The following is a 12,459-nucleotide window of genomic DNA, read 5'->3' as shown; positions in this document are numbered from 1 at the left end:
AGTTGACTTTCAGTAACTAACTTCACTATGGCTAATTAGGTTAAAGGTAGGTGAGTATCCTGAAATGCAACATGTGTTCAACCTTTGTATTCCATGTTTAATTTTTTTCCAGTGCTAATAATCCTAAAGGACTGTTGGAGGTTCGAGAAGCTTTGGAAAAGGTACATAAAGTAGAAGATCTTCTTCCCATAATGAAGGTAAATTATAGAAAAGCTTCAAAATATGATAAAAATAGTAAAATGTGTTCTAGGACATATCTAGTTCCTCAGAATAAAACTATTGTGTATCAACTTAAAATGAGTAACTGAAAACACTAGCTGAGGTTATTCCAGATCTGCATATGTAGGGTTGGACCTTCCCTTCACTACATGCAGCTGGTTGATGTATATTTTGCATCCTTGGCCTAACTGTGACTTGGTAATGAAATGACAGGACAACAAGATGCTGAATGCAATTCTTTGAAGGCAGCCTTCTCAACCAAGAGGGTTTGTGGTCACAGTGGGCTCACAGTAAGCCTGTACAGTAGGAAGGAAAAAAAATCAAGACGATGTGTCTGAAAGATTAGGAATATGGAAGCTCTTTTTGACACAGGCCAGTATGTGGTGGGGCTGGCAGGGGGAAGTGGGGGAAAAGTTGCCCTTAGAGACTCAAGGCTGAAATTAAATCCTGGATAACATTCTTATGCTTTGGAAGGCTTGTCAGAAAAGGAGTAGGGAAACTTGCAGATTTTCATTGTGCTGGTGGTGGTCTTTGTAGAAGGGCTGTGGATGTATGACCTGCAAAATGATTTATAATCTTATGTCAACTTAAGGCTTGAGCTGGTTTTATGTAAATGGGTTTTCCCCTCTCCCCCTGCCTTCAAATTAACCTAGGACGAGTGTGGGTAAGTAGTTGGGTTTAGGGAAACACTGTTACAAAGTATGTCTTTTTAAAGAATTGGACAGGATTTTAGTTATAGAAGAATAAAATTTGGGAAGAAACAGTCTTTCCAAGTAGAGACAAACTCCGTGCCTTCTTATCTGTGTGCCCATATTGCCATTTTGTATCTAAGCAAAGCTGACGGGTTGCCAGAGAGCAGAGCTCTCTGAAGCTGCACTGCTGCTGCTACTGATACTGTCTGGGTTTGGATTTGTTCACAGTAGCAGAGCTCACTCACTTGTGCGCTACAGATATCTTTACAGAAGATGAATTGCAGGCTTAAGCGCTCATTTTTTACTATGGATTTTTGTAAGATGTATTGTGAATATAAATGTCTTTAAAGAACATGCCAGAATTTTTGAAGTCCGTTTTATTTTACTGTCGTGTTCTTGGCCTTGAAAGATGAAGCCAAGTGGATACTAACTGAACTTGAACAAAAACCTTTGATGAAGAGATAGTAGATGTTGGGGTGGATGTACAACTAACTGTCCCCTATTGATACACAAATGTGCAAGTAAGACCCTGTAGAGTACCTCATGTGGTTACCGTTGAAGTGTAGCCCAGAAAAAATGCTGTTAGTGGAGTTAAAAAATACAGGTTACTTCAAGAGAATGCTGAAAATATATCAACATAGTGGACTGTACACTACTTATTTCAAAGCAAATGTCTCAACTAGCAGCAAATATTATTCCTGGTTTCCATAATGTGTACATTTTTCTCTGGTTTGAGTCTCCTGTATCCCATTCCAAACTATATCAATGTGGAATGCTCTGTCTCATTAGAGGCTTTTTATTCCTCTAAAACAGGAGTGTCATTAGTAGTGTCTGTATGAAATCGCCGTCTGCTAATACCGATGTAGTTCGGTTATGTGAGTGTCTGGGGAATTCTGTATGTCAAAAGTTGGGCTTTGGGCTTTACTTAAATGCAGTTTTGTCTGGTTTATACAACTTTCTTTGACCACAGTGTTCCTCTTAGATAATGTAGCTTTGCAAAATTGAGACATAGTGGTATTTGCCTTTTGATGAGGATAAACATTAGTTGAAACCGGATCACATTTAAGAAATCATTGCTTTGGGCAGTATTCTGGAATCCACACTTAGGCTAATGCAGCTGCTTCTTAGTGTAAACATAAAAGGGGTCTCAAATTCCTGCTTTTACATTTGCATCATTGCACTAAAAGGTAACCATCAGCGTGCAACTGGGGGAGAGATCTGTACAACTCTTTTGTAGAGCTGCTTTTCATATGCAGTGCCACTTCTTATTCACTATGTAGTTACAAAGTTGAATTTCAATGTGCCTCCTTCAGTATTTATAACTTCCATTTGGTAGGAAATAAAGGATAAACGAAATAACATAGTTGACAGTAACTTTGTCCTGTTCCCTCAGTTTGTCTGTTTTCACTTCTGCTCCATGTATTGTACCTGTTTCAAAACAATAGTGACGCTCTCTCTGTTACCTCTAATATTACTGTTTTTCTTCTTTTGAAAGCAGTTTAACAGTAAAACCAGAGATGGGTTTACTGTGAACACTAAAGTCCCAAGCCTCAAGGATCAAGGGAAGGAATACGATGGATTCACGATAACAATAACAGGAGATAAGTATGTTTGCTATTTTTGGGTGTTTGGGTATGTTAAGTAATGATGAAGAACTAGCAATTAATCATCTCAAATGCCACTTCTGCCTTCATAAAGTAGGTTTGTTTTTCACTCGTGGCATTTTTATAAGCAACTAGAAGTTTATTCGTTTGAGGACTTGGTTCCTGTTGTGTTCCCAAACAAAAAGGAAGTATGGATAAAATTGATGGACTAGGCCTGCTTGATTTGATTTTCTGAAATATCAAACCAAAGCAAATAGAGACCTTGTTTTTCATCATAGGCTATAAAATGCCTGAAGGAGAAAAAAATATCAAATCTTAGTCTTTATCCATATTAAAATACATTTCTTCTTGCGAGATCTTGTCTGTTGTGTTGACTGAAGTTCTGAGTGGAACAGAAATTTCTGTGGTCTAAGAATGGAAGAGAGTCTCTTCTATTTGAACTTTTTGCCTTCATTATGTTTATTTTTGAGATCTTTGCAGACCTTCTATCTGCAAATGAAAACTTAAATAGTACCTGAATGTATGAGAATATAATCTGGAGGTTTTAGGTCACTCTCTGGGTGAGATAGTAAACTTCTCATTTTATGGATTCTCAATCCTTGTCTTCCTGAAGAATGAGCTCTGACACTGTCAGAAGCTGAAGCTCTGACACTTTGTCCTGCTATTAAATGAAAACTTTAGTTTATGAAATTTAAAATTCTATGCATTGGAATTTTTCCCAGAACTTGTGTGCTTCCAATCAGTGGCATGGAAGCCAAACTTCTCTGCTAAAATGTTACCATATTTCTTGGTTTTCCATTTTACATTCTAAATTACATGCCTGTGTACAGTGAAATGGCCTTAAATAGATGGTGTCACTGTTTTGAGGAAGATATTTTGGTGTCAGTGAGTTGGTCTAACTCTGTTCAGCACAAACTTTGTCCAGTATCACTCAGTCTGTTTTGATCTGTAGTTTGTAACTATGCTTCATACCAAAACGATTCCATTCTGGTAGTTTAAAAGTTAGCAAAACTACACTTCACTTTCTTTGCAAAAATCTTGAACCCATGAAGATACTTCAAAATTTCATATTTCTAATTTTTTTTTACCCACAGTTTAGGTAAAACACTAGTACTTGTCTAGTATTCCGTAATGGAGATGCTTCATCTGTGATTAGACAGCAATCTTTGTATTCCTTCAAACTTGCAGTGTGATATAACATTTTTAATTCAATGTTGTTTTTTTTTAATCAATGCACATAATCTCCTGCTTAAGGAAGAAATTATAGGAAGAAGGTGATGTGACATTTGTACCTTACCCTGGATATTAGATTATGCATCATGTTCTGTTAAAAAATTTTCTTACTTTTTTTTAATCTGCTTAATAGAGTGGGGAACATACTATTTTCGGTAGAAACTCAGACAACAGAGGAGAGAACACAGCTGTATCATGCAGAAATAGATGCACTATATAAGGATCTAACAGCTAAAGGAAAAATTCTAATTCTGTCTGCAGAGCTGGGGGTAAGGCTGCTCCAGTGGAAATCACTGGTTCCTTGATAAAATCCTATTGTTTTTATACTCTCTGTTTAACAGTCACTGTTCTATTAATTTTTGACAGAGTTCTTAAGCAATAAAATCGACTGCTTCCTTAAACCTGGTTATCACCAATACTATAACAAGTTGCCATAATTCTGTCTGTTACTTTAAAATTTGCTATGCTTTTCCTGCAGTAATAGAGAGGTCCAGGCAAGGTCTTGGTATCATAGTGTGTTTCTTTTTCCTTTTTCTCCCTTCTTATTAGCTTTATTTTTCTCATGGGTTTTGTTTACCCTTTCATCATCCTTACAAGTACTGTTCAGAATTTGGCTCAAAGTGGCTATATATAAGTAACATGAATTAATGAGAAGCACTAGAACTGTGTTTATGTTGATTGGATGTGCAGTGAGAATCTGACTACATTTGAGCTTGTGCTTTTCCTTTTTCATCCTTTAATATGGTGTAGATGAACTGTGTTTCACCTGAGTTTTAGAGATACAACAAAGTAGTATGCTTAAGCATCTGTTAATCACACATCAACTTCAGCTTGATATTTGTCACATTTGAAATGTTTCCAAAAAATAATAGTAGTACTGTAAGACTTTGCAATATGTGTACCTTTATTATTGCCTGCCAATTACATTATCATTAATTCACCTTTTTTTTTTCTCCTGCCTAGGAAGTAGATGCTGTTTGCAACTTGATCCTGTCATTAGTTTATTACTTCTATAATTTAATGCCACTTTCAAGAGGATCTAGGTTAGTGCTTGTGTCTGTTCCCTTGGATTCATGCTGTAAAATGTCCGTGTGTTGTAGTATCTTAATGAATTTTTTAAGACAAAAATGTTCTGGGTTGAGCTGTGTGTCCTGCACAGTGTCTCATTTTGTGCTGCCATGACAATGGGAACTGACTTAGTACTGTTTTAAAAGCTGGTTTATAATTGCTGATGGTAACTATTCATAGCTGCATGTGTGTTTGAAATGATGAGTAGTCTGTATTTATAGAGTTCAGCTCACAGAGTGAAAAGTGTCATTTTTTAAATTGGAATGCTTAGTTACCTAATCCATATCGTGTTACACCACTGTCATTTCACTTAAGAAGCTTTTCCAAAACATGTATTCAAGATGAAATACACTTTGAGATAACTTATTTTACTGAATTTTATTGACATATTATTTAAGCAATTTATTGCAACTGTGTTAGGGTCACTAGATGAAACCCTAGAATAATGTTCCATCTGTCACAGAACTCTTCCACTGAACTTCTAGTTTAATTCAAAGACTTCTATGAGTCTCTGATCCACAAAGCACTTAGGATCTTTAAGCTTATTACTAGACACAGTTCAGTACCAAAATGTCTCTGAGATTTGGTTTTTATAGTCAGAATTTGCCTTTATCTTACAGAATGTGAAAATTAACATGAATTCTGTCTGAGATGCACAGTTTTAAAAAAATATAGATTAAGTGACTGAGCATCTTTACAGTGCCTGTAGCTCTATTAGAGTTCATAAACTCTTCTGGGCTACAGCTAAGCTTCTTGGGAACAGGAGTTTGCTTTATTTTCAGCTCTGTGGAGTCTTAAGAACTCTGAAGTCTGAAATTATGATTCTGACTAATGTAGAAACAGTGCTCTTCAGTGCTAAATGCCATAGATTCATAACTTCATGGTGATGGAAAGTAATAGTGATTTGACTTTGTGTTGTTCTTGTTCTGGCTTCTAAAATGACTAGCACAGTAATTTTTACTAGTCTTCCATAAAGCAGTACTGTATTCTACCTGTTTTGTAGTCTGAAATAGCATTATGGAACGGCTTCTACCCTACTTAGTTTGTTGGTTTTAATTTTGGGATTTTGTTCTTTTAGTGTGATAGCTTATTCAGTGATCATGGGAGCACTAATGGCAAGTGGCAAAGAGGTGTCAGGAAAAATCCCTAAAGGAAAGGCAAGTATCAAAGCACAAAAATACCAAAATACACTGGTTCAGTCTTGATGAAGGAAATAATACTTGCAAATGTGGGGAAGGAGCTGTAAGAGTGAACAGAAGTTGGCATGCTTGTTTGCTGGAGATGGGTTAGCTGCATACTATGATGTCTTGCAGCCTGAGAGGGTGTTGAAAATATCATTGCTGTTCTGACTGCAGGTGAGATTTGGAGACAGTATGTGCAATAACCTGGGATAGTCAAATTGTAGCAGTTTGGTCTCATAGGAATTACATGTTTGTAATTGAAACATTTCTGGTGTGCTGAGCTGCTCTTTTCAGCTTGTTTTGTGAAGGGTTCTGAGAATACTTGAGCAGAACTAGTGACTCTTCTGGCACACAGCAAAAATTTTCTGTCTGTGCTCTCAGTGTATTCTGGAGCATTTAGGACTTGGCATGTAGAAATGTATTTGCAATTCCTCTGGATGTCTCCTTCCCCTCTGTATTCTGCTTAATGCAAAGTAAGTCCTAGTCTTTAAGGGCATACAGTTAAATATTATACTACCTTGCTCAATAAAGAGTTTCCCTGACTTCAGCTTTTGGGCTGTTAGCTGTGTTACCTTTTCAGCATAAAAGGAGTGAGAACACCTCTGTATCTTTACTGTATTGTCAAAAGAATCAGTGAAATTCCAATGAGAATCTGAGTTGTTGTGTGAATAACTGAAGAAAGGGCAGGTTTCCCTTTTGTTCGAGAAAGCCTTGAAAAGAATGAAGTTTATCCTTTCAGTACAATGACCTTCTAGGAGCATTTCCTTAGCAGCAAGAAATCTTCCTTCTCAGTATGCCATTAAACTGGTGTCTTCCCCATTCTGTGGGAGTTCAGACTAAGCTAAAACACTTACGTGGTTTTCTTTAGCATTTTCTTAGGACTTAATAGGGGAGTGTATTCTGCTGACTGATTTCATGCAGGCAAGCAGAGTTTCAGGATTACTATTAAGCAGGGTTTCTGACTTACAGGAAGATTTGGAGGCATCTTTTACCTTTGAGGGTTTTTCCTGAAAGAGTGCCTGAATTGGAATAAGCCTCTTTTTTAGAAAAGGTTTTACCAGTTAAATGAAACTGGGTTTATTTTTTTGCCAGATTCTTTAGAATAAAGCTGATTCCAAGCTTATGACAGCATGTATTTTCATGCTGCTCTGAAGCCAATGATGCACAGTAGTCAAGAGTCCTGTTACTGCCTGGCAGGTCACTCAGTAGCCATGGCCAGTGTAGCTTCCAGCATTGGTTATGGTGGGATGTGCAAACCCATGGAGAATTTTCATGCCTGGCATGCATGCTGACTTCCAAACTGATGATGAGGGACAAAGTAGTCTGGGCACAGAGTAGTTAGTAAGCTCACTCCTGTCGTACCCAGAATGCAGGTAGTATGCTGTCAGAGCCCTTCCTGAAGTTAGAGAACCTAGAAGTTCTGTAATTTTCTAATATCTTTTTTTATGTTGTTGTGTTTGCAGCTGGTTGATTTTGAAGCAATGACAGCACCAGGGTCTGAAGCTTTTAGCAAAATAGCAAGGAGCTGGATGAATCTAAAAAGGTAAATCTCTTTGTTCAGATGGGGAGTGGGGAAACAAAGTATGAAAGACTTTATATGTAAAATTTAAATCTGTACTAAAAAAATGTTACTTAGAAATTGCGAGTTTGGCAAATGATTCAGTGTATTTTGTAACAGTGTTTAGGAATTGATTTTAATTTAAACACAGTAGTAGTCTAACAGAATAGTTAGTAGCCTAGACATTTGGTTATGTGAGTGTTATCCTCTGAGACAATTATTTGGGTTAATAGTTTCTTAATTTTCTCCAGTGGTCAAATTTACCTTTTTATTATTATTTTTTATCATTAGTTGGTCTGGAAATGAGTAAACAAATTTTGGCCTTTTTTTTTTCATTCTTATGGATCTTTTCAAACTATATCTCCAAAGCAATTTACTTGTCCTTTAGTACTATTTTTATTTGGAGAAGTGTTTTCAAAGTAGACGAACATTTTGAATATACAGAATTACATTACTTACTATAGCTGCATGACTGTTGTGCAGTGCCTAAAAATTTTAATTTTCATACAAATTGATTATTGAATACTGAACACTTTGACAAGGAATTAATGTTATGAATCTGATGCATTTGGTTTGCCCATTAGTGGTTATTCCCTATATAGAATCAAAAGATCAGGCCAGAGACAACACCAGTTCTAGTATCCCTCAGATTAGGGTTGAGACAATTAAGGGGTTTGAGAGAATTGGCCCAGGTCCTTACAGGGCTATCTATAATCTCTGAAAGATGGAGCACATCAGGGGACATTGTTGGTGACTGCAGGAAAGGAAATCTTTCACATTCATCTTCAGGAAGGCTAAAGGGATGACCCAGGGAAGCTGTAGGCTGGTCAACCTCATTTTGGTCTCTGTGAAAATCATGGAGTCCTCTGGGAAAGCGTTTCAGTGTATATGGAGGAGAAGGTGGCAGGAAACAGTCAACATGAGCTTACCAAACGTTGTGTGACCCAATGTGATTGTTCTCTGTGATAAAAACTGACTAGATTTGGGGATGACAAGAGCAATCAATATTATTTGTTTTTACTTCAGCAAGGTGTCCCACAATGCTCTCATATCAGGATAGCACATTATGGCTTGGACAAATGGATTGTTAGATGGATTAAAAAGCTGTTTGGATATCCAGATTTAGGGGGTACTCAGCACATTAGACCATACCTAAAATAACCTCATCCAGCTGCAATAAAAACTATGATAAACTAGAACAAATTCAGTAGAGAGGCACCAAGATGGCCAGGGGGCTGTAGTACATGCCTTAACAGGAGAGGGTTGGGCTTGTTCAACCTGGAGAAAACTTTGACCTAACAGCAGCTTTGCAAAATCTTGGAGAAAATGGAGCCAGGCAGTGTTTGGTGGGAAGACAAACGGCAACATGAGTGAGTTGAAATGAAGTTTAGACTGAGCATAATCTTTTCATCCTCAAGGTAGTCAAGCAGTGGAGCAGACTGCCCAAAGAGGCTGTACAGCCTCCATCCCTGGGGATTTTCAAGACCTGGCAGGATAAAGTCCTGACACCTTGATTTGACTTCTCGGTTGATCCTGCTTTGAGCACAAACCTCCTGAGGTCTGGTCCAACCTGAGTTGTTCTGAGAGCCTGAGGAACTCTGCAGCTGCTCTTAGTGCCAAATATCTCATACTGATTAGTGTTGTTTAACTTCATTATCAGGGGTTCTCAGCCTGGTGAATTTCACTGGACTATAAAATCCCTTCCTAAATGAAGAAGGCTGTTAAGAAGACTCAAGGACATCTTTGTCAAACTTGGGCTGAAAATCTACTTGTAAATGAGTCGAATTTAGTATTCATTAAGCAGTGACATTTTAAAACTACAGTGTAGCAGGTTGTGTTTTTAATTAAAAGTAGTCTGCACAAATATTGTGATGTGTTTGTCTTGGAAATATAAAATATTCATAGTTCCTACAATTTTTTGCTATAACTCTCCCAATTTATATACTCTGTGAGAGACTTCTCTCTTGGTAGCAAAGTCAGCTTAAGCCATTTCAATGCCACCCATGGTTTCTGACTCCCTTGGTTGTACTTTTGAAACTTGTGGGAATCCATATTAAACCAGATCAAGGAATTCATTTGTGTTAAAAACAACCTTGCCAAAAGAAAATTTATTTTTAATCGAGACCATTTCGTAGCACAGTACCACCCTTAGTATTGCTGGCTCAAATGAGAGATAGGTGAGGAAATGAGCCAGAGTGGAGAAAATGCTAAAGTTGGCTTTGCTTGATGCTGAGAAAAACATCTGAAGAATTACAGGCCAAAGGACTTGATGTAGTAATGTGAAGGTACTTAACCCGAGCAGCTAATTTGTCTGTGGTAGATGAGTAATTCTTGGTATGGTAAATAAGGCTTGAAGACTTAAAGCAGTAAATTTTTTTTTAACTTCTGCCACTTTTGAAATCTCTTCTACGTAGTCATTTTTATTCTGTGACTGAGGAGTCATGAGAAACAGGAGCTGGTTGTGAACAGCAGATCCCTAGAATCCTAGAATCATTAGGGTTGGAAAAGACCTCTTAGATCAAGTCCAGTCGCGAACTCAGCAGCACCACTGTGTTCACCACTAAACCATATCCCAAGTGCCACATCCACACACTTCTTGAACACTTTCAGGGATGGTCGTTCCATCACTTCCCTGGGCAGCTTATTCCAATGTCTGATCACCTTTCCCATGAAAAATCTTTTTCTAATATCCAGTCTAAACCTTCCCTGACACATCTTGAGGCCATTTCTTCTGGTGCTGTCGCTTGTTACCTGAGAGAAAATACTGACCCCCACCTGGCTACAACCCCCTTTCAGGTAGTTGTAGAGAGTGGTAAGGTATCTCCTGAGCTCCTTTTTCTCCAGGCTAAACATCCCCAGCTCCCTCAGCTGCTCCTCATAAGACTTGTGCTCCAGACACTTCATCAGCAATGTTGCCACACTGCAGAACCTCAGTGTCCTTGCAGTGAGGGGCCCAGAACTGAACACGGGACTTGAGGTGTGGCCTCACAGGTGCTGAGTACAGAGGAACAGTCACTGCCCTGGTCCCAAATTTGTTGGAGAAGGGGATGAAGAGAGGTATAAGCTAATGCGTTAACTTTCAGCTAAACTCAGCAAAAGATAAATAATTTTCTTTTTTAATCTCTTTCAGTATTTCACCTTCTTACAAGAGCCTACCATCAGTATCGGAGACTTTTCCAACGCTGAGAACGATGATTGAAGTGCTAAATACAGACTCGTCTCATTGTCTAAAAAAAACTATAGTTGTTGTATAATTTATACCAATAAAAGGCCAAGAGGTACCGCTTCATAAGTTATTTTGAACGGCAAATTATGGTCAAAATGGTTTGATTTTGTTTTGGTGGTTTTTTATAGAACAAACGTAAGTGCCTGCTTATTACAAGAGTAAAAGGAATCTTTCTGTGACCAATAACATTAAAAAAGAAGTAGAACAGCTCATTTTTTGCATTAACACACACTCTTAACAGTAGTACAGTTGTTCAGGGGCCAAACTGAAGAGCAGTAAGAAACCTGATCACAGTTGTGAATTAACTGAACATAATGCAGGTGAACATTAATTTTACAGAAAGAAAAAACAGAAAAATAATCTGTATTGAAAGTACCACTATTCTCCTTCTCCCTGGTGTTTTTCAAAGCCTCTGACTCTTGCATGGAGAACTTTGAGCTGCACATGTGTGAGTAATTGGTGAATATACAGGCATTTCATGTAATGCAGTCCAGAGGAGGAGCAGATGTCAGCTTAAAAGAATGGGTGTCAGGGAAACATCATTTGGAAACAAAACCAAACAAATTACATATTTGGAGTTTGGCTCTTGGTGACTGTGTGTCAGAAACTCAGCAACTGTACATCAGCCTCCCTTTCCAAATACCTGTTGGTGGTAGTGGATGGCAAAAGTTATCAATTAATTGACAGTATATTGGGAGAGCTAGAATTATTTTTGTTGGATGGACTTGGCAGCATTCTGGACAGACAGGCTTCCTTTAGGGCAGGGCTGTTGCAGTTCAAATAAAATGGACAGTACCATGAACTGATTTCTGACTGTAATAGTGATGATATATCTGGTGAGTCCTTACTGAATTATATTCATTTTAGCTTGAGCTCCTTGGCTTTAGAGCTCTCTATCAGGTTAAGTGATTTCAGGCACAGTGAACAATTGTGGGGCAAATGTCTTGTTTCCTCAGTGGCTTTGATCAACATTTCTTTCCTGACTGAATAGTTAGCATTTCAGAAAGTGGAAAGAACTGTCCTGGTTTAGATACAGCTTTCAACTTCTGTCATATTGATGATCTAAACTGTAATTCTGTTGCTGTCATCTTCAATATTCTTTCCTTGGCTTGCTTTCAGTTTTCCAGAGGTTAGGGCTTTGTTGGGCAATTACAACTACCTGGCCTAAGCAGTAGATATGCTAAAGAATGTTATTCACCAAGGAAGAGGGGAAAACATCCTGCATACCCCAGGTGTACCAATAGCAGTTGGTTGCTTTTCCCTTGATAACAGCACAGTGCAATCTCAATATCTTTCATGAAGAGAGAAATGCAGCAAAGCATCAAGAATGTTGACATAGGTGATTTACTTTAATAGTAGGATTGAAAACGGAGTTAATTTATGGAATGGAGGGTCATTTCTTGATAGTTCCAGAGAAGTCTTTATTGGATTCAAAGTGGGCTCTGTGTGTAAGTTCAGGGGGTGGAAGTGCCGCAAGGTAAGTTAGAAGCTGCAGTGGATAGTGATATCCACTACATGAAAATCCCTGTTGATTTAAAGTTAGATTTCACTGTTTGGTACCTTATTTGCAGAATAGGACAGCTGTGGGTAGCTAGAGACCTGAGAGATTTGCCATGAAAGATTTTCATAGGGATAGAAAATGATTCCCAGAAAGTGGATGCACACTATGTCTTCATTG

The 12,459-nt window shown here is 38.0% G+C and overlaps 1 protein-coding gene across 1 annotated transcript in view; it reads left to right on the top strand.

Moving 5' to 3' along the window:
* TTC13 (tetratricopeptide repeat domain 13) overlaps window positions 1-10,830 on the top strand; it is a gene marked incomplete at its 5' end in the record, with an annotated part of 35,566 nt that extends 24,736 nt beyond the window's left edge. The window contains 7 exons of the mRNA XM_009076903.1: window positions 113-197; window positions 2,407-2,516; window positions 3,882-4,017; window positions 4,712-4,791; window positions 5,895-5,973; window positions 7,461-7,540; window positions 10,686-10,830. Coding sequence (XP_009075151.1) covers window positions 113-197; window positions 2,407-2,516; window positions 3,882-4,017; window positions 4,712-4,791; window positions 5,895-5,973; window positions 7,461-7,540; window positions 10,686-10,809 — 694 coding nt within the window. The remainder of the gene's footprint in view (window positions 1-112; window positions 198-2,406; window positions 2,517-3,881; window positions 4,018-4,711; window positions 4,792-5,894; window positions 5,974-7,460; window positions 7,541-10,685) is intronic.
* Between the last annotated feature and the right edge of the window lie 1,629 nt (window positions 10,831-12,459).

The sequence above is a fragment of the Acanthisitta chloris genome, unplaced genomic scaffold (genome assembly GCF_000695815.1).
Source record: "Acanthisitta chloris isolate BGI_N310 unplaced genomic scaffold, ASM69581v1 scaffold3306, whole genome shotgun sequence".
In the NCBI taxonomy this organism is placed as follows: Eukaryota; Metazoa; Chordata; class Aves; order Passeriformes; family Acanthisittidae; genus Acanthisitta; species Acanthisitta chloris.
The sequence above is the reverse complement of the archived record's forward strand: the minus strand, read 5'-3'. Positions and strand labels throughout refer to the sequence as shown.